This window comes from Ursus arctos, unplaced genomic scaffold (genome assembly GCF_023065955.2).
Source record: "Ursus arctos isolate Adak ecotype North America unplaced genomic scaffold, UrsArc2.0 scaffold_4, whole genome shotgun sequence".
NCBI classification, from domain to species: domain Eukaryota; kingdom Metazoa; phylum Chordata; class Mammalia; order Carnivora; family Ursidae; genus Ursus; species Ursus arctos.
The window spans coordinates 89,723,904-89,750,200 of record NW_026623056.1 but is presented as its reverse complement, the minus strand read 5'-3'; the positions used below and the strand labels follow the sequence as shown (position 1 = coordinate 89,750,200).

Here is a 26,297-nt window from a genome sequence, read left to right as displayed (position 1 = left end):
GTTCCTCCTTATTTTTTCCTTAATGGTATCTTAGAAAGTGTAAAATGTTTTCATTGTCATTAAGTGTAATATATTGATTTTTTGCCACTTCTGTTTTTGGTGTCGTGTCTTAGAACTCTGCCAGACCCAAGGTCATAAAGATTTTTTCCAGCCTTTTCATCTACAAGTTTTAGAGTTGTAACTCATACATTTAGATCTACAGCCCATTTTAAGTTAACGTTTTGTAGGTGGTGTGAGGTAAGGGTTCTAAATTCTTCTTTTTGATATGGATATCCCATTGTCCCAGTCCTTCTTTTTAAAAAAGTCAGAATTACGCAGCACTATCTTAAGCATATTTGAGAAATTTCTATCAATAATTAGTTGCAGAACAAAAATCTTAAGTGTAATTATTGGGTGTTGCTTTTTTTGTGACTAGCATTAGAAGTGAGCACCTTTTGTTTCCTGAGTTGTGGGCTTGCTCAAAAAAAAAAAAAAAAAAAAATTAACCGCCCCACCAAAGGAGTGACACCTTCTCTGTGTCACTTTCTCCAGCACCAGTGCTTTCCCACTCCAAGCAGAACAGCAGATTTGGTAACCATGTAGTCCGTAAGACAGTCACTTGCTCTTCAACACCTTCCAAAGTCTGCCTAAATTCCTTCAGGGGGGGATTGAAGCAATAAGGCCTCTGCTGGCAAGGGCTCTGCACCTGCTGTTGTGGGCTTCATACATCTCTAATTCCTCCGGAGCCCCGCACCCAGACATGTGAGCGAGCATAATTAGGGGCTACGGAATTCTTCAGTTATAACGCGTGATGGAACTGCAGAGGAGTCCTGGAAAGGAGATTATTAGGTTCCCTCATCATATCCCATGAGAACATTCACATCGTCCTCATAAAGCACCAGGGAGGTGAGAAGAGCAGTGGTATGTCCTGGATTTTTATCTCCGATGGTCACAAAAGAAAACCCCAGCAGAACCAGTTTAGGCTCAGTGTATTTGCCACTTTCGCTCAGGTCTCCTGACTGCCCCCGGTGACTGACTGTGGAATCACAGCACTTTAAGAGGCCATTCCAGAGGGTTCTTTGAGAGGATGGAGGATATCCAGTCCTTTGCTTTTGGGTTTACTGTAGGCAGATCACAACAGCCATGGTGCTTTTCTAACCAAGGCAAAGATAATAAGAGGTCAGGAGCCAGGAGCCCATATCTGTTCTGTATATCCGTGTGGAGACCAGTGTGATCGCTCATGTGTGTGGTCTAATGTACGTTCTGAACAGGAAGCGTAGAAGAGAGGGGAAGGAAAGGTCACTGACTGTTATGTTGGGCATCCAAAAGGGAACCTCTCTTTTTGCATTCTTCCTTATATTCCCTGAGAACATTAATTCCTCAAAGCAAGCTTGATCATTGAGCTGAATGGTTTCCACTGACCCAGTTTTTGAGAGCATTTGGTCCTTTTCTTCATCAGTCTTGAGAACACAAGATCAGCCAAACGTCATTTGAGAGCACAGGCGAATATATACTGTCGCATTGTAAGAACAGGGCTGTGTCATAAATGATTACCACTTCGTTTTTGCCACACCTTGGTCATCTTCATTCCTTCATCTGTCCTCAGCGATTGTGAAGGACATCCACGAGGACCACCTCTAAGTCCCCCCACCTCCCGACACATCCACCTTCACTCGTTCTATTGTGTTAGGCTTTTCTGTTTCTTTGTCACACCTGCTACAAGCCACACCATCTTTATGTGTTCGCATGCTTGCACATTGCCTGCCGGCCCCACTCGTGCAGTCGGATGTAAGCTCCATGAGGGTCTCATCTTTTCCTGTCTCATTCGTCAACATGTCTCCAATTCCTGACTGTATGCTGGCCCTGGACATGAGGCTCAAACAATATTGTGAAATGAATAAATAAAACACTTTCAAATTCAATAACTCTAAAACTCTTTTTGTGTGTGTGAAATAAATTTTACTAATGTCAAACAACTATCTCTGCTATTGTTGTTCTTTTGAACAGGGAAGTCTGACGTCCTCTGGTCACAAGACAATCCAGTTCTTGGCCTGGGCCAGCAACGCCTGTAGAGGCATGCTGATTGTGGAATTCTTAGTTATTTAGTGGGAAATGAAAAGCAGAAACTTTTCTGCTTCAACCTTTGGAAAATTCTGAGCAGATAAATTTCTATTAATAGAGTTTTTCTTTCTGTTTTTTAATAAAACCTTCAAGATCTATTGTTAGTAGTTAGCATGATATATAGAATTCTACACATGAGGTCCTATGATTCTAAATGACCACTTCAACTCATTCACCACGTCTAAAAGTTTTTCTTTCTTCTTCAGACCCAGCGAACTCAGCCCCATCCATACTGGATGGGTTTGATCATCGCAAAGCCATGGCAGGGCAACGTGTGGAGTTGCCTTGCAAAGCGCTTGGGCATCCTGAGCCAGATTATCGCTGGCTGAAGGACAACATGCCCCTGGAACTTTCTGGAAGGTTCCAGAAGACCGTGACGGGGCTGCTCATTGAGAACACTCGTCCTTCAGACTCAGGCAGCTATGTGTGTGAAGTTTCCAACAGATACGGCACTGCTAAGGTGATAGGCCGCCTGTACGTGAAACGTAAGTTGGACGGTAGCTTGGAATGGTGATGTTGACCGCCACTGATGGGGCTCTTGTTACAAGATGACTTCTGGGCTCTTGCTATAGCTTTCCACTAATCCTCACAACAGTCCTGCTGAGACCAGTATTACCACATTTTGCAGATGAGGAAATGAATGCTCAGATAGATTGCTCAAGATTACACAGCTGGAGAGTTTGGGACTGAGGATTCAAATTCAGGTTAGGCCACAGGATATGTATCTGAGGTCACATTACCTAGCTGTTGAATTAATAATGGCCACCCTGTCTGAACATTGACAGAGGAAGAGGGGCGGGTTTGTGAAGTCAGCACAAGTGACCATAGTCAGATCACAGTAGGTGTCCTTGGACAGCTTTCAGAGGCTACTTGACGTTCCTGAATGGGGCAATTATCAGCAGAAATATAGGGCCCTAAATGATCAAAGTATTAGACTTGGTCTCATTATTACATATCATTTAGTTCAAATATGGTGGATATGTTTCATCTCCAATTGATTTGTAGTGACTGTCTTGAGGAATGTGTCGAGAAGGATGCTGAGGCCAGCCTCAGAGGAAGGAGGGTGTGACTCCGGTGGGGAGCACTTTAATCTAGTCAGACACCCTCAGTTTTACTCATGTAGAAACCAAATCAGAGTGAGTTACCCAAGAGCACATGGCCACAATTGACTGGCAGAGCTTTGGTCAAAGTAGGTGGCCCTTAGATGCAAATGGAATGTTCTTTTCATTGTATATAATATTATTGTATATTACATAAAATAGGATGTGTATTTTTTTAAGTTGATGAACTAATTGACTAAACAAGCTTAATCACAAGGGTCAACCTTGAAAGAGGAGTCATTCTCTTATCCTCACTATTTCCCAACCCCATGCCTGTTTATGGAACTGTCTTTTCAATGTCACCCTGAGTGTGGACAGTTATAGCCCAACAGAATTTGTTGGAGTAGACATTCCAGGGACTGCCTGGAACCAGCTGCCCAGGGCGGGTCCCGTGAAAATCACACAAACAGGAGTAGGCTGGTAGTAGGGGGAAATGGAAGATCAGGTCTGCGCAGTTCTATTTCTGTAGCTGAAGAAACTTCTAGATGCAATGGCACAGCACTGTACAGCAAGTAAGAAGTATCCCCGCAAGGTCAAAATCGCCTCTGTTAAAATACCTGTATGGCTCCCCATTTCCTGCTGAATAAGTTTGTATTTCAGGATAGTATCAAAATCATCCAAGTAAGCTTGTCTGGTCCTATTGCCCATAGTTTTGCTTCAAAGAAAAGCTATTCCTATTAAATCTAACTTCTTCCTACTCTCGGTACAAACCCATCCTATCCCGATCATAGGTCATGTTGCTCCCTCCACATGGAAGACAGTTTTCAAATACTTGAAGGTCTCAAACTTCCCATCTTTCGAAGCCCAGTGCAGTGCCCTCCCCAGAGACATCCCCCTCCCCACGCATCTCATGCTCATCTCTTAGGGTTTAATTTATTGCTTTCTCTGTAAAGGCATTTATCATTGTCTACATTTTAAAAGTTATTTGTGGAAATGTCTTAATTCTGAATGTGCCTGTTTTCACTACTGTCTTCCTTTGCCACATTGAGACAAGTCCTCAAATGCCTCTCAAATGTTTCCCACCTCTCTCTGACTTCGTTTTTGTCTTTTCTCTCTAGACAGAAAGCATTCTCTTGGGTTCCAAATCCAAAACTCTGTTCTCTTCCATCTCTTCCCTCCTTGGTGCTCTCGTTGTTCATATGGCTCCAGATCCCTCCCCTCTGAGAACAAGTCTGGATCCGCGTGCTTAGCCTCGGCTTCCTTCTTGAGTGTTAGATGAGTCTGTTACCCAATTTTAGATCCGATATTTTGCTGGCACCTCAAAACAACAGTATCACAAACCAAACTCCCAACCATCTCTTCCTTGTTGATGGCTCTTCTTATTCAAATGTCTTACCCCCTAGAGTCCCCAAAAGCAGGCTTTAAATCTCGGATTCTCCTTAAGCCTTTCCTTTCTTCGTCCAAGTCCTTCCAAGTCCTTGAGATTTCAACTCAGTGATGTTTCTCAGCCATGCTCCTCAACCCCATCCTGTCCTAGACTGAGTCTTCATTGTACCTCAGCTTGGCATTTGCAATTCCCCCTTACTGACCAAGGACCCCACTCTAATTTGTCCAACACAATATGATCAGTCAGTTCCCCTAAAAATGTGTTTGACCGTATACTCACTTGCTAAAAATTCTTGCATGTTTCCTTCAGTCTCCTCTGATTTAATTCCAAAATCTCAAGACCTTTTGCAGACTTGTTCCAGGTTGCCTTTGGCATTTTTCTCCCATAAGTTTGCTACAGAGATGGTGTGTTGCATCTGTCCTGAGCAGACGCAGTCTTCCGGCTACACAACTGTTCTGCATGCCCTAAATCACAAAATGCCCCTTCATTCCAGCTGGGCTCAGGTCTGTCCATCCTTGATATCTAAGGACTTTCTGGATCCCCTTCCATATGTTAGATGTCTCTGATAGACCCTATCTATCACTGCTTGGCTTATATCAACTCTCATATTTGTCTCATCCACCAAAAGACGGAACTCCTTGGAAGCAGAGACTCCTTGGTGTGGTAACACGAGATGTCAGGAATACTTGGGGTAAAAAGAAAATGGTTTTTGCCATTTACCTGTTGAGCGGATTTGGTGAAGTTAATTAAGTTCCCTGAACAACCACTTCCTCTTCTGTAAAATGGATAGGATAAGACAAAGCATGCAGGACGGTGGGGAGACTGACTTAAATAACATATAGGAGACATTTAGTGATTGTTTGGCCCATGGCGGTTACACAGCAAATGTCATTCATCTTGGACTTGTCTGTAAGTTTAACCCCGCTTTTGGCTTATAGTAGATGCTCAGTAAATGAACTCGCTATATCAGATTGGGTTTGTTGAATCAAAAGGGGGAACATCAAATAGGAGAGTTCCATCCCCGTCCAAACCAGTTAGCCTCAATTTAAAGAAAAACCCTGTGGCCACAAATTCTAATATCCACCTGTTTTCTTGCAGCTGTTGTGACAGGCCCTGGTTAAACCACACGGGGAGGGGGATGAGCGAGTGTAAGAGTGTGTGAGAATGTCCCAGAGAAACCCATCTGTGCTGCTACCTTGGGACAAGGCAACAGGATTTAAGTATTCAAATAGCTCTGTCCTTGCTGGTAACCAGAACATGGCATTTCTTACCGTCAGTGGGTTAATCCTCACACTTACCCCCTGAGAAAGCAATTGGACCAATGCAGTCTATTTGCTACATGGAGAAGGAAGGACAAACAGTGAAGAGGGTGCTTGCAAACAGGAGAACTGTGTAGAGCGTGCTTACGGTGATGCGTGAGCCTTGTCAGCCTTGTCAAAAGCTCAGCATGTCGTTGAAATGATGTCTACCTATGTGATGTTTTTTTTACCTTCTTTTTCTTTCTCTTACTGAAATTTCCAGAGCCACTGAAAGCTACCATCAGCCCCAGGAAAGTTAAAAGCAGCGTGGGTAGCCAGGTTTCCTTGTCCTGCAGCGTGACAGGCAGTGAGGACCAGGAACTGTCCTGGTACCGAAACGGTGAAATCCTCAACCCTGGAAAAAATGTGAGGATCACAGGGATCAACCACGAAAACCTTATAATGGATCACATGGTCAAAAGTGACGGGGGCGCGTACCAGTGCTTTGTGCGCAAGGATAAGCTGTCCGCTCAAGACTTTGTGCAGGTGGTCCTTGAAGGTCAGTGGGCCTCGTTACAGGGTTCGGCCGCACCAGAACCCAAACCCAGAGCACTCAGAGAGAAGAACATTGGAGCAATGCTGATAACTCCCAGGGCTAAGATTTCTCTCTGTCTGACTAGCTCCTAACTCTGCCCTAATTCTTCGGGAGAGATCGGGCTAATGAAAGAGCCTGTACTGGTAAAGTTGTAAGTGGTAGATGTAAAAAAAGTGACTTCACGTTAAGTTAAGTAACGGGAATGGCGCCCATTCGTGTGTTTAGTTACTTGTCAAGGTACAGACCGCAGAAACTTACAACTTCGAGTTTGGTTGACAGTTCGTTACCGCAGACTGGAGTTGCCCAGTGATGCTTTGTTTGAAGGGCCATTTTAGGTGCTTTGGGGGGTTCGGCAGCATCTCTCGTCTCTGCCACTAGATGCTAATAGCACCCCCTCTCTGAGTTGTGACAACCCAAAATATCTCCAGACATTGCCAAAAGGCCTGGGGGGTGGAAGGGTGAGGGGAGTAGCCTCCAGCTGAGAAATACAATTTGACAGACAAAATGTAGGGCAAAATTTCAACAGAGTCCTTGGTGGAAAGGAAAAAGCAGCATCTGGCGTGTTTGGTTGTCCCTGGTTGGGTCCAGAAAGTCACAAATTTAGGTGAATGGGATTTGTGAGGAATGACCTCGGGTTGTCATAATAGGTCCTGGATATGTTGTTTTCTTTTCTGAATGGCCTGCTTACATCTGCAGGCTGTCAATCAGCCAGGGAATGAAAGCCTATCAAGGTAACATTCAAGTGAGACATATGTTTATCACCAGATAATTGAACTGGCTTCTACCTGTATCTGTGTGCATCTTTTTGGAAATTATGGCTTTACATATAATTAAAATTCAGTTGGTATAAATTGATTAAAATCATTACATGACTTTCTTATAGCTTAAAGAGAGAAAAATATTTATATATGAAAATAAGTGTAAATACGTCTTGATGCTCTTTGAGGATATTTCTATTATTTTTTTTAATAGAAAATGTTTAGGAAGAAGCAGGCTTAGCAATGAGACTCTTATTTTGATTCAAGCATTTCCTTGCAGACAGTTTCTTAAAGCAGAGGTGAAATTAGCTGAAGGCATGGAACCCATATTAAATGTCTGACCCTGAGATCCACATAATAATTAAGTGCAGAAAGTAATCAATTTGTACAGAGCCGGTTTGCTGCTGCTGATGCACTGTAGTCCTTATACATCACTATTTTTAGATTCTTTGTAGAAGAGGGAGAGAATACCTGTCTAGGTCTAGTTACCTTGGCAACTATCTCGTGTGACTAAGAAAACCTAAAGAGCATATTGATAATCCATAATGATGTCGAAAGATTTCAGGTTATCAGAGAGTGACAGCAAGAAAGATTTCAAAGACACTCAGGTCTCGCTGGGAAAATGATGTCTGCTTTCATCTCCAAAAAAGGCTGTCACTTGAATAAAAAAAAGGGGACAGAGGAGCATACTGAGCAGACTCACAGATTTATTTGTTGCATGTCAGTTTCCATTCAGGACAAGAAGCTTCACTCTATTTTTTCTCTTCTGAGAGATGACAGTGCTAATGTGGCAAAAGAGAGCGGAAGGGTAATTATAAACACATATCTAGAATTTGCCTTAAAATGGTGTCTAACTAGTATCCTTGGATAGAGCTTCCTATTATTCCCATTGAAATAGTTTTAGATTAATGTAAATTATAAGAACTCACAATACTGTGAGCTAAGAATGGCCATTGATATAATGCAGAATCTGGGAGTATTTTCTATGAGGCCAAAGAAACTGGAATGGAAGTCTAAAGAAAATGAAATCTAATAATTATAGGTTCAAGACCAAACCACGGTAACTGGAAAATGGAATAATAGAAAAGAATAAGAACAGGTCCTATTTTAGGAAATGATAGAGTAGCATGTATCAGGCAACACTGCAAGCAGATAAAAATTATGAACTTGAGAAAAAACGAAATGTGGGAGAGGAATCCAAAAGCAGGGAAGGATTGGACCCATGAAAGAAGAGGAAAGGGTTAGGTGTTATCTGCCTTGATACCACTTTTCCCTTGAGGACATTCCCCAGTCTTTGTGAGATAGGGGGGGAAATTAGAATGCTAGAAGAAAAGCAGAAAACTATAGTCTTATGGGACTGACATATAGAAGGACAGAAGTCTATACTGTTGAAATACCTGCAATTGAGGGAGGTGAGTTGAAATTCCAGGAAGAAGGATGGTCCTGAATCCCTAACAATGGGGAGTCCTAAAATCTAAAAATGAACTTCCTTGGAAAATTTAGTTGACACCTGAACTGGAAAATGTGGAGGAGAATCCAATAAAAATAAAAAAAAAAAGATAAAAATAAAAACAACTAGGCATATCAAAAAAAAAAAAAAAAAGGATACTGTTAACAGAGGTTAAAAGACAAAGAAGGCAGTAGAAATAGACCTCGAGAGAACCCAGATGAATTAGCAAAGGCTTAAAAGCTTTTATTTAAAATATATTCAATACCTTAAAAGAAAATAAAGGCATAATGAATAGATATCTGGGAAAGACCAGAAGAGAAAATGAAAACTATAAAAAGGAACCAGTGTAAATATAAAAATTCAGTATATTGGCTTTAACAGGAGATTGGAGAAGGATGAAAGGATCAGTGAACCTAAAGATAAAATAAATTATCCCACTTGAAGCACAGAGAGAAAGAAGACTACAAAGGAAATGACCAAAGCCTCAATGACTTGGGACAGTCATCAGATGGCCTGATCCACTTATAATTAGAGGCCCAGAAAAATAGAAGTCTGACACTGGGGAAGAAAAGAATATTTGAAGAACTAACAGCTACAGTTTTCCCAGTTTTGGTATAAGAAATAAAGTTACAGAGCCAAGAAACAGTAAACCCCAAGAAGAATAAATGTAAAGAAAATCACATGCGGGCACATTAGAGCCACATTGCTGAAAACCAAAGATAAATTAAAAATCTTGTAATTCTGAGGGAGGAGAAATATTAAGTAAATGGAGATATCAATACAAATGATGGATGGTTTCTCATGAGATATTTTGAAGGACAGAAGACAATGGAGCAACATCTTTAAAATGTTGAAAAGGATAAAAAGAAAAAAAATCCCTGCCCACGTAGGCTCTTATATCTAGCAAAAAAAAAAAAGTCTTTAAAAATCAGCAATAGTGAAGATATTTTCAGTAAACAAAAGATGAAAGAATGTGATGCCAGAAGAAGACATGAAGTCATCGAAGGTGAAGGGAAATGACCTAAAATGGCAATTCAGATCTCTAGTCATAAAGGCCGTGAGGCAAGGCAGGAAATATGTTGGGAAACATTTAGAAAAATTGTGTTTTTTCTCTTGTAATGCCTTTAAACAATAATTGACAAATTATAAAATTATAACATTGTATTATAGAGTTTAGATGTAACTAGATGTAAGAACACAAAGGAGAATATAAATTAAATTATTTGAAATTATTTGTACTGGGGGCTTTTACATTTCACATGAAGCAGCATAATTTTCACTTTTAGTACATGAGATTCAAATTATATAGATGATGCACACATACATATTAGTATGGATATACATATAAATATTTATATGTGTATATTTACATAAATATGAATATGGATATGTTGATCTATCCATCTGTGTCGGTATCTACTTAGTTGGAGTTTTTTTCCATAAATGAAAAATTGACAAAATATTAAAAACAGAACTTATCTATGTATGTGTAAGGCATCATATTAATAGAATATAGGAGAAAAACCAATTGATGACTTTAGTATATCCAGAAAAACACCATTTGACAAAATTCAACATCCATTCAGGATAAAAAATTCTCAGCAAACTAGGAATATAAAGAACTTCCTTGACTCGGTATATGACATTTATGAATAATATCTAAAGTGAAAATCATTCTTAATGGTTGAACACTAAATATTTTTCATTTAACATTGGGACCAAGGCAAGGATGTTCACAACCACCACTTCTATTCAACACTGTACCAGAAGTCATAGGCAGCCATGAATAAGAAATAAAATACATAAAGTTTAGGAAGGAAAAATCTCGGCTGTCTTTAATCACATTGTTGTTTACATTGAAAATCCCAAGAAATCTATAAAATAATTCCTAGATGCATAAGTGGGTTTAGAAACTTATAGGATACAAAAACATACAAAATTTGTTTTGTTTTTATATAGTAGGAACCAACAATTGGAAAATAATATTTTGAAATTCCATTTACATTAGCATGAAACAAAGACACTTAAATATAAATTTAACAACAGATGTGAAAGATTTCAACATGTAAAACTGTACAACTATACATTGCTAATATAAAATTGTGATGACCAAAAAAACTGGAAAGTATACCACATTCAAGGACTGAAAAACTAAATATTCTTAAGGTAGCAATTCTCTGTAATATGATCAACAATAATCTCAATCAAAATCCCAACAGCTTTTATAGACTGATTTTTAAATTTATGTAGAAAAGTGGAAGTCCTATAGTCTAAGTTGATTTTATTTATTTATTTATTTATTTATTTATTTATTTATTTATTTATTTTTATTATGCTATGTTAGTCACTATACAGTACATCATTAGCTGTTGATGTAGTGTTCCATGATTTGTTGTTTGCGTATAACACCTAGTGTTCCATGAAATACGTGCCCTCCTTAATACATGTTTTTAAAAAACATGTATGGGAAAGTAAAGGACTGAGAGTTGTGCAAACAATCTTAAAAACAAAGAATAAAGTTGGGGGACTCATATACTAGCTACATTAAATGAAATAGATACATAGCTCAATAGAACATACTAGAAGGTCTAGAAATGCGCCCACACACATATATGATAAATTGATTTGTAAGAGAGTCCACAATATTCTAAAGCTAAAGGAAAGTCTTTCTGACAAACAATACTGAAACTACTCAATGAATATAATACAAAAAATGAATATAAATTCCTACCTCACACCTTATACCTTACACAGATTTTATTTGCTCTAAATTATAGACTAGTATATAAAATCCAAAACTATAAGTCTCTAAAAGGAAGCATTGAAGAATTCTTCATCATTTGAGGGGTAGGCAAAGCTTTCTTAAGATAAAGAACTAAAAGTCAAAGGCAAATACATCATTAAGAAAATAAAAGGCAACTACAAACTGGAAGAAAACATTTTACACATTCAAACATGCACAGCTATAATACATACTATACATATGTCTGACACACATTATATGTACTTAATATACCTGAAAAATATATTTGGCCATTAGAAGACATCTGGTAAATCGTTATCTTCAGCATACATAAAGAACTCCTACAAATCAATAAAAAGGTAGTTTAACATGACAGTGGACCAAAGTTTGAGCAGATATTTCACAAGAGGAGATACAGAAATGGCCAATAAGCACATAAAGACAACATTACTCCTGCCAAAAAAAAAATGCATAACCTGCATCTAACTATGCAGAAATAGAAAAAACCCAGTCTGAGCAACTGGCTGTGGAATAATTCTTCAAAAATGTCAAAGTCAAGAAATACAAAAGAGATGAAAGAATGATCCAGATTGAAGGAGACTAAAGAAGCATGACAAATAAATAGGGTGTGTGATACTGGTTGGGCTGGAGGAAATAGCTGAGAAGGACACCATCAGTCAGCTGGCAGACTTTCAATATGGACTTCGCGTTAGGTGATCGTACTGTTCCAAAGTTACATTTCTTAATTTTGCTGACTGTGCTGTGGTGATGGTAGAATATCTGCTGTATAGAGAGCACACAACTCTATGACTACATGGATTTGAAGCTCAAGAACAGGCAAACTAAGTCAGGGTGGAAGAAATCAGGACAGTGACTGCCTCTGTCTCGTGAGAGGGGATTGATTGAAAGGAACCTGAGGAACGTTCTGGTGTGAAGAAATGCTTTACATCGTGCTCATTTGGGTGGTTACACAGTGTTTGTACCAACTCATTCTGTTTGTATACTTAAGATCTGTACGTTTCACTGTATGTAAACTTTACCTACAAAAAAGAAAAGTATCATGAAGAAAACTCTCCTAAATAGATAAAAAAGACGAGTTTTCAGCGTATAGTGTAAAAATCAGTGCAAAGAAATTCACAGCTCAGCACATCCTGAAAAAAAGGTGACTTGTAAGATTAAATAAGATAACATTCCTAAGCATCAACAGCTGATTATGTACAAAGAATAACAATCACAGCGACTTCCAACTTCTCCATAAGTTAAGGCAGAGCAGGCTGAAGCAGCGGCTGCAGTGTTCTAAGGGCAAAGGCACCGGTTCTTTACTTCAATATTATGAAGTCCTTGTTTTCATCTTTCCTACTACGCAAGATGCTTGCAATCCAAGCACCCTGAAATACACCACTTACGAGTGCATGAGGGGAAAAATACATACCTGAGGGCCTTCTCCAGTCACCCAGGAGTTGGATTGGAGTTGACATTCAGGAATTTGCAAGAGGAAGGATGGTAGAGGGCTCAGCACAGCACTCCCATCGGGAGAACCCTACATGGCTGACCTCGCTGGCCACAGAAATAGGCTTCCATGTTTCCAGGGGGGTGGGGACAAGAAGGTCTTCAGGAGTACTTGGAAGTGTTAACAGTTACCTTTCTCTGATGGCATTGCAAGCTAGCTTTAGGTGGGTTCCCTCCATTTGTTTTGCTTTTCAACTTGTCAGCAATGCATATGTGATTACTACCGTAGAGTGTGAGGGAAATGGTCCGTATATGTGATAGAAAAACAATGGAGTATGAAAATTTTATCTTTGTTGAAAATATTGGAAATTCCTGTGGAAAACTCCCTGAGTTCTCGATCCTACTTGGCCTGGGACAGTCTGAGGCAGTATCTGTCTTCCTGGCATAATTACTCCTGGTATCTGTTTAATTCTCAAAAGTGTCCCAGGTTGGATGATAAATTGTACAGCCACCAACTTAAGACACTTACAGAGATATTTAATACACACTGGAAGGCTCAAAGTTTATTTGGCTTTTACCCATTCTCAGAGTTTTCATGGGCATTTATATGAACTTACCACTTCTCATCAAAACTATAAAAGATGATTTCTTTTTTTTATTTAAATTCAATTAGCCAACATATATTACATTATTAGTTTCAGATGTAGAGTTCAATAATTAAAGGATGATTTCTTATGAGAGAACGAACAAGGTGAGATAATCAATCCCTCAGTCTTTCCTTTATTCCTTGGTGAGCAAGCCCTAGTTATCGCAGAAGTGGAAAGCTAACGTGACCACTTGGAAGGGTGAATTTCCTCTGTGTTTATAACTTCTGGTGGGGACGTGACAGTTCCGGATTGTAGACTTCTTGGGAACTGACACGTGTAACATGGTCATCTGAGTTGCATGATCGTTCTTCTTATGACAACCAGGAAACCCATAAGTAATTAATTAAAGCTTGCTAATACTGTATTTGCCCATTTTGAAAAAGAAATTGTGTTCTGCTTGGAATTTAACTCTATCCATAAAACCAGACTTTTTTTTTGGTAGTGTTTAATCACCACTACATCTACCTCCCAATCGTTAAATAAATGGACTTGGAAGTTGTGTAATTATCTGTATGTGCCACTTCCTTCCATAATTTGTCTTCCTGCAGATGGAACTCCCAAAATTATTTCTGCCTTTAGTGAAAAAGTGGTGAGTCCAGCAGAACCAGTGTCCCTCATGTGCAACGTGAAGGGAACCCCGTTGCCCACCATCACGTGGACCCTGGACGATGACCCGATCCTCAAGGGTGGGAGTCACCGCATCAGCCAGATGATCACGTCGGAGGGAAACGTGGTCAGCTACCTGAACATCTCCAGCTCTCAGGTCCGGGATGGGGGAGTCTACCGCTGCACTGCCAACAACTCGGCGGGAGTCGTCCTGTACCAGGCTCGAATAAACGTAAGAGGTGCTTGTCAAATCAGCTCCTCAAAAAAACACACATAACTCATTGTAGTGGAGAAGAAGGTTTCTGCATGCACCGAGCTGAGTCTTGGAATGCCAAAACAGACTAACTGTTGCTTCTCATTTCCTACCCTTTCCTTCGGACTCCAGAATGGCCCTGATGGGGTTAATGTGAAAAAAAAAAATGGCATTTTGGTTTCTTTAGTCAGCTTGTTCTCTTTGTTACTCTTAGATTTGTCCACTTGATCCTTCCTTCCCCGGTTTATGCTCTGCATGCTCCTTCCTCCCTCCTCTTCTTCTGTTCTACCACATTCACGTAAACCTTCGTGTACATGGTATTTGAACTTGCATTCATAGTGCAACATGGCGTAACCTCCATCTTCATAACCTACTTGACAGAGAGTTTAAAAATGGAATTGCAACTGGTGTTTTCACAAAAACAGCATGATGGTTCAGTGCAGACCAGTTACTTTTTGTTGATTAAATTGCCTCTTATCTTGTGCTTCAAAATGTTTTAATAGAAGTAATTGATAATGGAAGTTTTTAGCCCTTCATTCAATTCATTTGAAAGTAATGAAACTGAAAGGAAACAAAGAACTTCTTAGTAGAAAAATCCAAATGCAGAAAAAATTGTTTAATCGAAAAAGATGTTTTTATATGACAATAATCTACACTTTTTTTTTTTTTTTTTACTCAAGGAAAAGTGTACCAATTTCCACACATGAGATGTACCCTTAAATTATTTTCAAGAGTTTCTTTGTGTCTCTCTAGGGCCTGCAAGCATTCGACCAATGAAAAATATCACAGCAATAGCAGGGCGGGACACGTACATCCATTGCCGTGTGATTGGCTATCCTTGGCTATCCATATTACTCCATCAAATGGTACAAGAACTCTAATCTGCTTCCTTTCAACCATCGCCAAGTGGCATTTGAGAACAATGGCACTCTAAAACTCTCGGATGTGCAAAAGGAAGTGGATGAGGGGGAGTACACGTGCAATGTGCTGGTTCAACCGCAGCTCTCCACCAGCCAGAGTGTCCACGTGACCGTCAAAGGTAAGGCTGCCCTCCTTGTCCCCACACAGCTTGCCATGACTCCACTCTTTCACCAGAATCACGATTAGGAGTGAGGGGATCTCAGAGGCTGCATATTTTCAGTAAGACAGTTACAAAGGCCAGAATGATAGAGTACATCAGATGTTCTGATCTCTTTACTCCTGCATCTGCACAAGACCTATGGTTGATGTAATTTTTTTTCATATGGATTTTTGGGTTGGTTTTTCAGGGGACATGTGTTGTCAGTATTACCATCGAAAAAATAGACATCATTGGTGTCGTTACCTAGTTGTCTGACAGATCATTTTAAAACACATACAGATGTTCCTCCTCTTACGATGGGGTTATGTCCCAATAAAGTCATTGGAGGTTGAAAATGTAGTAAGTTGAAAATATGTATAATACATCTCACCTACCAAACATCATAGCTTAGCCTGGCCTACCTGAAACATGCTCCGAATGCTTACATTAGTCTCAGATTGGGCAAAACCATCCAATGCAAATCCAACTTTATAATAAAGTGTTGAATATATCATGTCATAATTTATTGAATACTGTACTGAAAGTGAAGAACAGAAAGGTTGTATGGGTGAAGAATGGTGGTCAGTTTTGGTTGTTTCCCCTCCTGACCACTGGCTGACTGGGAGCTGTGGGTACCTGACACGGCCAAGCATCCCGAGAGAGTATCTATGGCATATCGCCAGCTCTGGGGGAGAGAGCAAGATTCAGAATTCAAAATACAGTTTCTACTGAACGCACATGTCTTCTACTCTATCATGAAGTGGAAAAATTGGAAGATAAACCATCCTAAGTTGGGAACCATCTGAATCTTTCTTTTCCTAAAAACTCCTAAAATAAGTTCTTTTAGAATCAACCAGAGAGGTTTTCAAACTTTTCATCTTGAGAAGTTGAGTAGGTCAAAACAACAATATAGGAATCATATGATTAAAGGAACCCACTGAAAAATTTCTTGACTTTTAAATGATTCTTTACATCATGGAATCTAACCATCAGGATGAAGTTTGGGGGTCGTGCAACTCAACCTCAATCTCCTTATCGATAAAGAGCAGTGAAACTACAAGGCCCACCTCGGGACACAGCTCTGTCGTGGCAGACCCTTAGAGGAAGCTGTTTCTTCTATCCCCCAAGTCGGTTTCTTCAGCTGCACTTAAAATGAAATTTTTCAATTCTGTAAATAATCTACATAAAGCAGGTCATGAAAATAACTCTAATATGTTATGAAACAATTTCAGAACTTCATAGCAATAGCCTTCTGCCTGCTAAGCATCTGTCTGAGCTGTCCCTACATACCAATAATTGTCTTTTAATGTCATGGGTACAAAATTACCTAGGTTTTCCATGGTCTTTCCCAACCTTTTTCTCCCCACAAACCTCATTGGTTTACCTTTTCAGGACACCTATAAATGCACGCATGCATACATACAATCTATGTAATATATTATGTATTATATGTTATATAATATGTATAATACATTAGATACACTTGCACATAAATAATTCTGAATCTTTTAAAAAGAATCACATCTCTTCTGGATTTTCTCAGATCGTGAGAATTTCTTGGTAAATCAGACTATGATAGCTACATTAAAGTTCGTTTTGTGGTTGTATTTATTACTTTACCATTTATGAAACATCTGCTCGATGCTAGGTTTTACTCTAGGCATTGAGGAAAATAGTGATGAAGAATGTAGACAAGCTTCTTTCCCTGCGGGGTTCTCCGTTCAGTCAAGAGAGACAAAGAGTAACAACAAAACAAGTGAATAAACCAGAAAACACTTTATAATATTCAGTACAATGCAGAGGATTACAACATGGTGGTATCTTAAAGTGAGCTGCCCTGGAGAATTAGAAGCTGTATCAATAAATGTTTGGTACTCTGTTATCTTAAAATCCATCCGTCTATCGTGCCCTTTGAATGAATGTCTCACCCACACCTTGTTCTGTAACAGAAGTTGATCCCTTGGAAATTATTGGTTTCCTGAGCTATATGGATCTTTGAAACATCTACAGGGTTTATTGAATAAAATCAAAGTCTCATCAGAAAAGTCTTTAAGTATTGGGAAGCTGAGAGGCTCATAGCGACAGATACAAGTTTTACAAAATTCTACTTTTTTGCTTGAAAGTTTGAATTTCATTTGCAACAAACACAGTCAGTTGTGATCACAGGAGAGGCAGGGTATATCTTTTTTTCCCCTCCCTAGGACAATGTCTGCCAGTTGCACAAGGCCGAATAACTATAGCTTTTAGGTAGGTATTCTTTGAGGAAACAATAGAATTCCTTGAAAAGAGAGACTAGTGGAGCTTGTAATTCAAACGAAGGCACAAGTACTTTTCTTCAAGACAAAGGCCTGCACAGCAGGGCAGAAATGCTTTGTGCCTTCTTCCCATTTTGTTACACAGCGCAGAGAACCCTGAAAAGGACATGAAGTCAAGGTTTAAGTTTTATTTAAGATTATTATTTTTATGGCTTCACCAAGTGTCCTTAAATGAAGCTGGTTTAAAAAACAATTAGAACTGTGTGGTGGTAAACAACATGGCGATGACTGGTACATTTTGGTGTCACTGCCATGATTGGTGCTAAGGCCCCAGCGGTCTTACCCAAAGTGACTTCTGTGTGTCTATGCAGATGTCAAACCAATGAGAAAAGTACATAATATCTTAGTGTTACAGTAAAAATGGTCATTTTCTTGCAACCCCCTGAAAATATTCTCAAGGGTTCTTAGGGGTCTTCAGACTACATTTAGAAAATGTCTACTCCAGTGCTATTTCATTTATGTCTAATTATGAACCATTCTGGATGATGTGTCAAATGAGCTTCTCCATGCATTGGCCTTTATCTCCTTGTAAGATGGTTTCTTTCAGGAAAAGTTGCCAGAAGTGTGACCATTGGATAAATGGATAGAGATATTTTAATATCAATTTTTAGGATATGTAAATTCAAGCAAAGACCATGTGAATTATTCACCTTTCTTCTCAAAATTTTCTAGACCGGCATAAATCAGTGTATTAACCTTGATCTTTTTAATTTTAAGTGACAGAAAGCAACTGCAACGAGCTTACACCCTAAAGGAGAATTTATTGGCTCTTATCACCAAAGTATCTATCATTTTAGGAAACAATTGAATCAAATGGTTTTGTTTTCAGGAATTTCTTTTCGTCTAAGTGCGTCTTATGTAGAATAATCATTTTCAGGTCCTTGGCAAGGATCGTCAGACAAAAGAAGGAAAATACTATTTTGCAAGGTGTTTTATGACACTTGCCTGGCCAGAAGTGGCTGCCAGCGGGCAGGGCGGTTGTAGGGATTTGGGATTTCCAGTGCTTAACAGCGCAGTCAAGGAAGGCTCCTTTGAGAAGCTGACATTTGATCAAGGACGTAGAGGAGGGCAAGCGAGCAAGCACATATCTAGGGGAGAGAACATTCTAGATAAAGGGAACAAAAAGAGTCAGGAGTGGGCCTGGCCACTTGGAGGGCCAGCAGAGAGGCTGTGTGGTTGGAAGAGAGTGAACACAGGGTAAAGTAATAAGGCGTGAGGTCAAAATCAGCAGGGCCCTTTCACGTAAGACCCGGTATAGCCAGGCTGGGCTCTAAGGCCTTGAGTTAGTTTTTCCTGAGTGAGATGGAGGGGTTGATCAGATGATTTTAAACAGAGATGTCACAGGGTTGTGACTAGGTTGCAAAAGGATAACAACTCTTGTGCCGAGAACAGGCTAAAGTCAAGAAGGGACAAGCAGGTCGCCTGCTAGAAAGCTCATCCAGGGGAGAGGTCAGGGGGCTTGGGTCAGGGAGAGAGCGGGGGCGGGGGGTGAGAGAAGACAGGTTCTAGATATATTTTTAAGGTCTACTCAGTGGGATTTCCTGATGGATTAGATGTGGGTGTAAGAGGATAGAATTTCAGCCTGAGCAATGGAAAGGAGAACACGGCCATCAGTTGAGTAAGCAGAAGATGCAGGGAAGCAATTGAAGGCAAGAAATCAGGAGCCTACTTCTTGATGTATTGAGGTTGAAATATTAAGTGGATCCGGTAAGTATGCAGTGGGATAGACAGGAGTGGAATTTAGGATGGTGGAACCCAAGCGGTAGGTTTGGAGACATCAGTGAGTAAATAATGCGTAAGGCACAGGCCTTCATGTAACCATCAGGAGACTGTGCGTCTCACTGCAGATTCTCATTCAGAGAGGCCGGTCCATCAGTCCCTCAGTCAGACTCACAGTAGAACCTATTCACCAAATGTCTGAAGATAAAGTTGGACAGAAATTCATACAAGACCTGTTTAAATGTAAATCTGTCTCTAAATTTCCTAGATGAGGATGGATCAATGTATCAACCATGATCCCATTGATTGAAAAGAGTAGAACTCCAATCAGGCTGGTTCAACAGCAACTACAACAGTGTGTGGGGGGAGGGGAGGTCAGGATGGAGGTCAAGGTTGTATTAAACTAACCTTTGGGAGGGGCAGAGATAGCATAGGCCTCAGGGGAGGCCTAGGCTAGACATTTTTTTAAATTATTTTTTAATTATTTTTTTATTAGTTTCAGGGGTAGCATCCAGTGATTCATCAGTTGCATATAACACCCAAGACTCATTATATCAGGGCCTCCTTAATGCCCGTCCCCCAGTTACCCCATCCCCCCACCCACCTCCCCTCCAGCAGCCCTCAGTTTGTTTCCTAGAGTTCAGCATGTCTTATGGATGCCTCCCTCTGTTTTCATCTTATTTTATTTTTCCTTCCTTCCCTATGTTCATCTGTTTTGTTTCTTAAATTCCGCATATGAGTGAGATCATTAGCATAATACCCTCTAGTTCCACCCATGTCCATGAAGATGGCTGAGTACTATTCCAATGTATATACACCACATCTTCTTTATTCATTCATCTGTGGATAGACATCTGGGCTCTTTCCATAGTTTGGCTATTGTTGATAATGCTGTTATAAACATTGGGGTGCAGGTGCCCCTTCGGGTCACTACATATGTATCTTTGGGGTAAATACGCAGTAGTGCAATTGCTGGGTCGTAGGGTAGCTCTATTGTCAACTTTTTGAGGAACCTCCGTACTGTTTTCCAGAGTGGCTGCACCAGCTTGCATTCCACCAACAGTGTAAGAGGTTTCCCCTTTCTCCACATCCTCACCAACATTTGTTGTTTCCTGACTTGTTAATTTGAGCCATTCTGACTGGTGTGAGGTGGTATCTCATTGTGGTTTTGTGATTTGTATTTCCCTGATGTCAACTGATGTGGAGCAGTTTTTCATGTGTCTGTTGGCCATTTAATTACCATCTGAAATTTCTCTCTGTTCCTTTGGTGTTTCCCTCTACACACCGGCTCCATTCCCTCAGAGCAGCCTCTCCATATGGCAAGAAAACTGACCCTCATTATCTCTGGACTCACGTGCCCTTCCCCCAACAATTCCACATAGAAAAATCAGAGGGGGGGACTCTGGCTAGCTCTGTACAGACCACCGACCGTTCCTGGGCCAGTCACTGCGGCCAGAGCTATGTATGGGGTGCCTGGCTAGGCGGCCTGTTTCCACCCACACCCCCCTGCTAGGGAAAAGGTCGAACTATCAAAAGAAAGAGGAAAATGAAAACAACAGTCTTTGCAAGCTGTCTTAGGATAGTGAATTAAAATATGAATGGGACTGAGAGTGACTTCTGAATGTGTATTCACTTTACTTAGTAACATGTGCTCAATAAGGAAAGGCCCCCATGCAGGTTCATACCTCAGAAAATAAATTCTATCCAATGGCTAAGAATTCTCCCCAAAAGAAAACAACCCCAGGGATAAGAAGAGTCATGTTAGGCATGGAAGCCAAGCAAAAACCATTGATAGAAAGTGTGAGGGAGGAACACCTGGGTGGCTCAGTCGGTTAAGCATCTGCCTTCAGCTCAGGTCATGATCCCGGGGTCCTGGGACTGAGCCCCACGTCAGGCTCCCTGCTCAGCGGGAGCCTGCTTCTCCCTCTCCTTATGCCCCTCCCCACTGCTTGTGCTCTCTCTATCTCAAGTAAATAAATAAAATCTTTAAAGAAAAAAAAAAAGGCAGTGTGAGGGAAGGAGCCAGATGGAAGGACGATGTCAGGTGCAGGAACCACATCAGACAGACAAGGGGACGAAGAAAGCAGAAAGCCCTCTAGATACAAGGTGACATTGAAACCAAGCAGATCCCTAGGAAACCTACAATAGCCAAGTGAGCAAAGCTTGAGACCACCCTGGCAGTCTCTAACGTAGCCTTCTAGATGACAGGTTGCCTCTGTCCGTGGAGCCCACCCTATGAGAATATCGCACACTAACACAAATTTCATCGGGGAGACTTTAGCAGTGGGTTTGCCAAGAAGCCTGGAATACTGAACTTGCTAAAAACTGTGTTCATTGGTGTTGATGAGATATCTATAAATTTTGTGCAGATGTCTGGGCAGAGGGGAGAGCATATCCTTTTGGTGAATCATTGCTTCAAACAAAACGTGTTTTAAAGGAGCATTTTCTAAACTAAATACGGTTGTTGGCTAACCAAGCTTACATTTATTTAATTTCATCTTTTCTGTGTTGACAGATGAAACTGTAGTTACCAAAAGAGGAAATTGCAGGCTGGGTGGACAGGGTTAATCCTGCGTAAGCCTGTGTGGGACTTCCCAGGTGAAAAAGATCACAGCCTGACACCCCCTTTTACGTATTGACTCACTGGTCATAGTTACCGGCTTTGCACCGTAGCAAAGATATTTGAGTAATTCAGTTTAAGATACCACTTGCATTTCTTGCTTAAGATGACTTCTGACTTTAAATATATAGTAGTAATTATACACCAGGAACAATTTTAGCTTTACTCAAATGTCATTAGAAAGGTTGCAACCAAATTGACTTCCGAACATTTACATTTGAATTTTAAAATGTTTGGAAATAAAATAAGTAAATTAAGCCACACTCCAGTCGTTGGGATCGTAGTCTATCAATGCTTTTAAAAGATCAGTAACCTTTACTTATTTCAATTATGATAAAGATTATGATAAGGGAAGAAATAAGGAATCAACTGAATTAGAAGCAAAGACAGATGTTTGACTTTGTGAATCGGGATGGGAAGGCAGTCTGTTCTTATTTTATTTATATAAATACAGCCTGATTACCTTTCTTGTTAGACCGCACAGTGAATATTTTACTCAGGTAATTTCAGAAGAGCAAATACATTGGCTCACGAGTTGGCTTCCTTGGAAGGTGGGTCCCCTTGTTTCCGGCAGTAATGCCACAAATGGGGGGAGCACACCCTTCCACCTTGTTGCCCGGAGGTTCTCTCTGTTAACACAGAACACAGTGCTGTGTGTCTGAGTGTGAGTGCGAGTGTGAGTGTGTGTGTGAGTGTGTGTCTGAGTGTGAGTGTGTGTGAGTGTGTGTCTGAGTGTGAGTGTGTGTCTGAGTGTGTGTGAGTGTGTGTGTGAGTGTGCGAGTGTGTGTATTAGATGACATTTGGAAACAATACTATTTTCTCTCTCTCTCTTTTTTTAAAGATTTTATTGAGTTATTTCAGAGAGAGAGCTCATAAGCACGAGCAGGCAATGGGGGAGGGAGAAGCTGACCCCCGCTGAGCAGGGAGCCTGACATGGGGCTCGATCCCAGGACCCCAGGATCATGACCTGAGCCGAAGGCAGACGCTTGCCCCCCAGGAGCCCCTAAACAATACCATTTTCAGTCATGTCTTTTTTGCCAATAGTCTTGGCCTTTTGCTTATTTTGTAGCATTGGCTTAGGAAATTTGAAAAAAAAAAAAAAAAAACCTTCAAAGAGCAATTTAAACACCATGTTAATTATTGGTAACACCTAAAACTTAAGCAGTTCTGAGTTATATTAACCAACCAGAAGCACAGTCGTGCTGCTTTCGAACAAGTCGGGGGAAATGAAAGTCAAAATCCCTTTTTCACTTCATTTCAGGTTAACAAGCAGGGTTATATTTAACACATTTCAAAGCGTTTTCTTTCTCATTTTAGGTGCCACATTGAACTTGAACGGTGCCTAATTGAGTGTTTTAATTGCTAGGGACCAGCACTGCCAGGAAAGTTAATTGGCTGCTACATAGAAATGTCACCTTCTATTTATATTTATATAAAACTTTATAGTTTACAAACACTTTCATATGTGTAACCTTAATGCTCACAGTGACTCTGTAATGTAGATACAGCAGAAGCAGAGAAACAGAACTGAGAGCGAGCAGGAGACTTGCTCAAAGCAGTCCAGGAATGTATCCAGGATTCAAATACACGTCTTTGGATTCCAGTACCCCCTGTAGTGTGTTTTAGAAAAGCAATCCGCGGGGCGCCTGGGTGGCACAGCGGTTAAGCGTCTGCCTTCGGCTCAGGGCGTGATCCCGGCGTTCTGGGATCGAGCCCCACATCAGGCTCCTCCGCTGGGAGCCTGCTTCTTCCTCTCCCACTCCCCCTGCTTGTGTTCCCTCTCTCGCTGGCTGTCTCTATCTCTGTCAAATAAATAAATAAAATCTTTAAAAAAAAAAAGAAAAGAAAAGCAATCCACATTGCAGGGGAAAGCCAGGGTGAAAGTGAGGAGAAATAAAGGCAAAGAACCCAGGAAAGAAGCTATTAAAAAGTTAAGAAAGAAGATGATTCAAAAAGGAAGGGCATGAGGTTATCAAGGGCTTAATTAAAGAGAGGGAAGGAGAACTAGTTACATTGATGAGAAGTAAAAGGGGGGATGGATTTGAAACGTGGGAGTGGGGGGAGGACCCAGCGCCACTCCAGAAGTTCTGCTCTGGGTGATGGAGAGCCTGAGACAGGGAACCTACAGTGTTAGTGGCTTGGGCAAGGCTTATGGACAGTAGGGTTTGTTGAGAGCATCTGGACCAGCATCCTGGATTCAGACCACGGGAATCTGAAATACAGATTTGGAGGGGCTGCAATTAGTAGAGAGAGACCGCCGACACCGTGGGTGGTCAAGAATGTCTGAGAAGCATCAAGCTTCCAGAATTATTTTTCATGAGTTTTTAAAATAAATGTTTGCCAGTGAGGTGAGATGATGACGCTCGAAACACCGCAAGGGCGGTCACGGACATTACTAGCTCCTTCGTATCTCATTTCACCACGGTCTTTGTAGCATTTTCCCTTCCTGATTGAACACACGTCTTTCTCGTGTCTTGCTCCAAAGCAAGGGAAGAATTAGGTGTCATTGGCAGTATTTCCGACTAAACGGTAGTGACCCTCTGTGTTCAGCTGCCTGGCAGGGATGAGAAGGATCTGCACAATCTGACCTACAGATTCTACCTCCGGTGCGGCTCTTTATCGTACACTGCACCTGCTCTGTGACCCTGGCGGTCTGGCAGCCTGGCTCTGGCTGCAGCAGGGGACGTGAACGCCGGATTAAAAATGGGGCTCAGCTCCCATTCTGAGTGAGCAGCCAGGAGTGCTGCCTGCTAACGACACCGGTCTTCAGGGGCTCCTGACAGCTGGTGTCACTCGGCCTGGACAGAGGCACAGCTCTGTGCACAGAAACAGCATTGTCAGGGCCCCCCACTCCCACTTCACGTTTCCCACACTTGCCCCTTCGCTGTTCCAACCAGAGCACCGCCAACCTCCCTGCTGTTCCAGCCAGGCTCAGAACCCCCCTCCATCGGGGATGAAGTTCTTCTCCCTTTGTCACCTCCATCAACTACTGGAGTCATTTATACTCCTGTTGGTAGAACATGTGGCGTTTCAAGCTAGTTTTCGCTTTCAGGCGCCTCATTAAAGTTGAACAGTGCTTCATTTCGGGTCCCGTTTGTTGGGTCTTGTGTGGCCGTAAATTGTAGTCATTCACAAAATGTTTTTATGAATTTTCACCAGCTACTTAGGGAAGGTGTAGTTTCTATTATGAATAACACGGGAGGAAAATAGATCTAGTGGAGGAATGTAGGAAGACATTAAATGTGCGATCCTTTTGTGGGACTTTATGGTTTCAAATGGGAATTCGTAGTCACCTGGTTAATTTTTTTTAATGTTTTTTTTATTATATTATGTTAGTCACCATACAGTACATCCCTGGTTTCTGATGCAAAGTTCAATGATTCATTAGTTGCGTATAACACCCAGTGCACCATGCAATACGTGCCCTCCTTACTACCCATCACCAGCCTATCCCATTCCCCCACCCCCCTAAAAATATTTTATTTATTTATTTTTGCGAAAGAGAGAGAAAGAGAGAGAGAGCACGCGCATGAGTGGGTTGAGGGGCAGAGGGAGAACCAGACTCCCCACCAAGCAGGGAACCCGATGCACCCTGGGATCATGACCTGAGCCGAAGGCAGACGCTTCACCAACTGAGTCACCCAGGCGCCCCTCTTGGTTAATTTAATATTCCAGTGTGACAGAAGAAGGCTGATGAGGTGGGGGACTTGCACCACCCCTCCTCGCTGAGCTACCAAGGAGCACCCCTGTTAGATGGGCCCAGTGGCTGCATTTACTCCCCTGGCTGAAGATTCACCCTCTCAAGCTCCTGCGGGAGAGAACTACTGTCCTTAGCTTAGGGGGTCAGACTTGAGCTCTGAGGTCTGCTTGAGTGTCTCCTCCAGATGAGTTTGTCCTGGGTAGAAGCTCTTAGAATTCCCCTTTCATCCTAGAAGAATGAAGCTGGTACCTTTCTTCAAGGAAATCTTTCATTAATTTTTTTTTAGAGATAATATCTCAAATTGTTTGTCTCTAAGTAGAGAAAAAGAAAAAGATGGTGTATTGGATTTGTTTTGAAGTCAAAGATTGCAGTTTTTACTCAGTGAAAATTAGGGTTGCAGGAGAAATCACGTTTGGCAATACTTGTGCTTGTTAAACACGGGAACTTGGAGAAGGACAGAATTACGTAGAGATGAGACAAAAAGAAAGAATGACAGGAAAATCATTGCACTTGCCCTGCCTAACCCATAGTCTCTTTGCAAATATGCATACCTCTACGAGCACCTACACACACACACACACACACACACACACAGACACACACACACACACACACAC

At 41.1% G+C, this 26,297-nt stretch overlaps 1 protein-coding gene across 1 annotated transcript in view; it reads left to right on the top strand.

Annotated features, from left to right (window-relative positions):
- DSCAM (DS cell adhesion molecule) overlaps positions 1-26,297 on the top strand; it is a 597,611-nt gene that overhangs the window by 301,084 nt on the left and 270,230 nt on the right. The window contains 5 exon segments of the mRNA XM_048215087.2: positions 2,307-2,585; positions 6,049-6,324; positions 13,956-14,252; positions 15,020-15,105; positions 15,107-15,305. Of these exon segments, the coding sequence (XP_048071044.2) occupies positions 2,307-2,585; positions 6,049-6,324; positions 13,956-14,252; positions 15,020-15,105; positions 15,107-15,305 (1,137 nt within the window).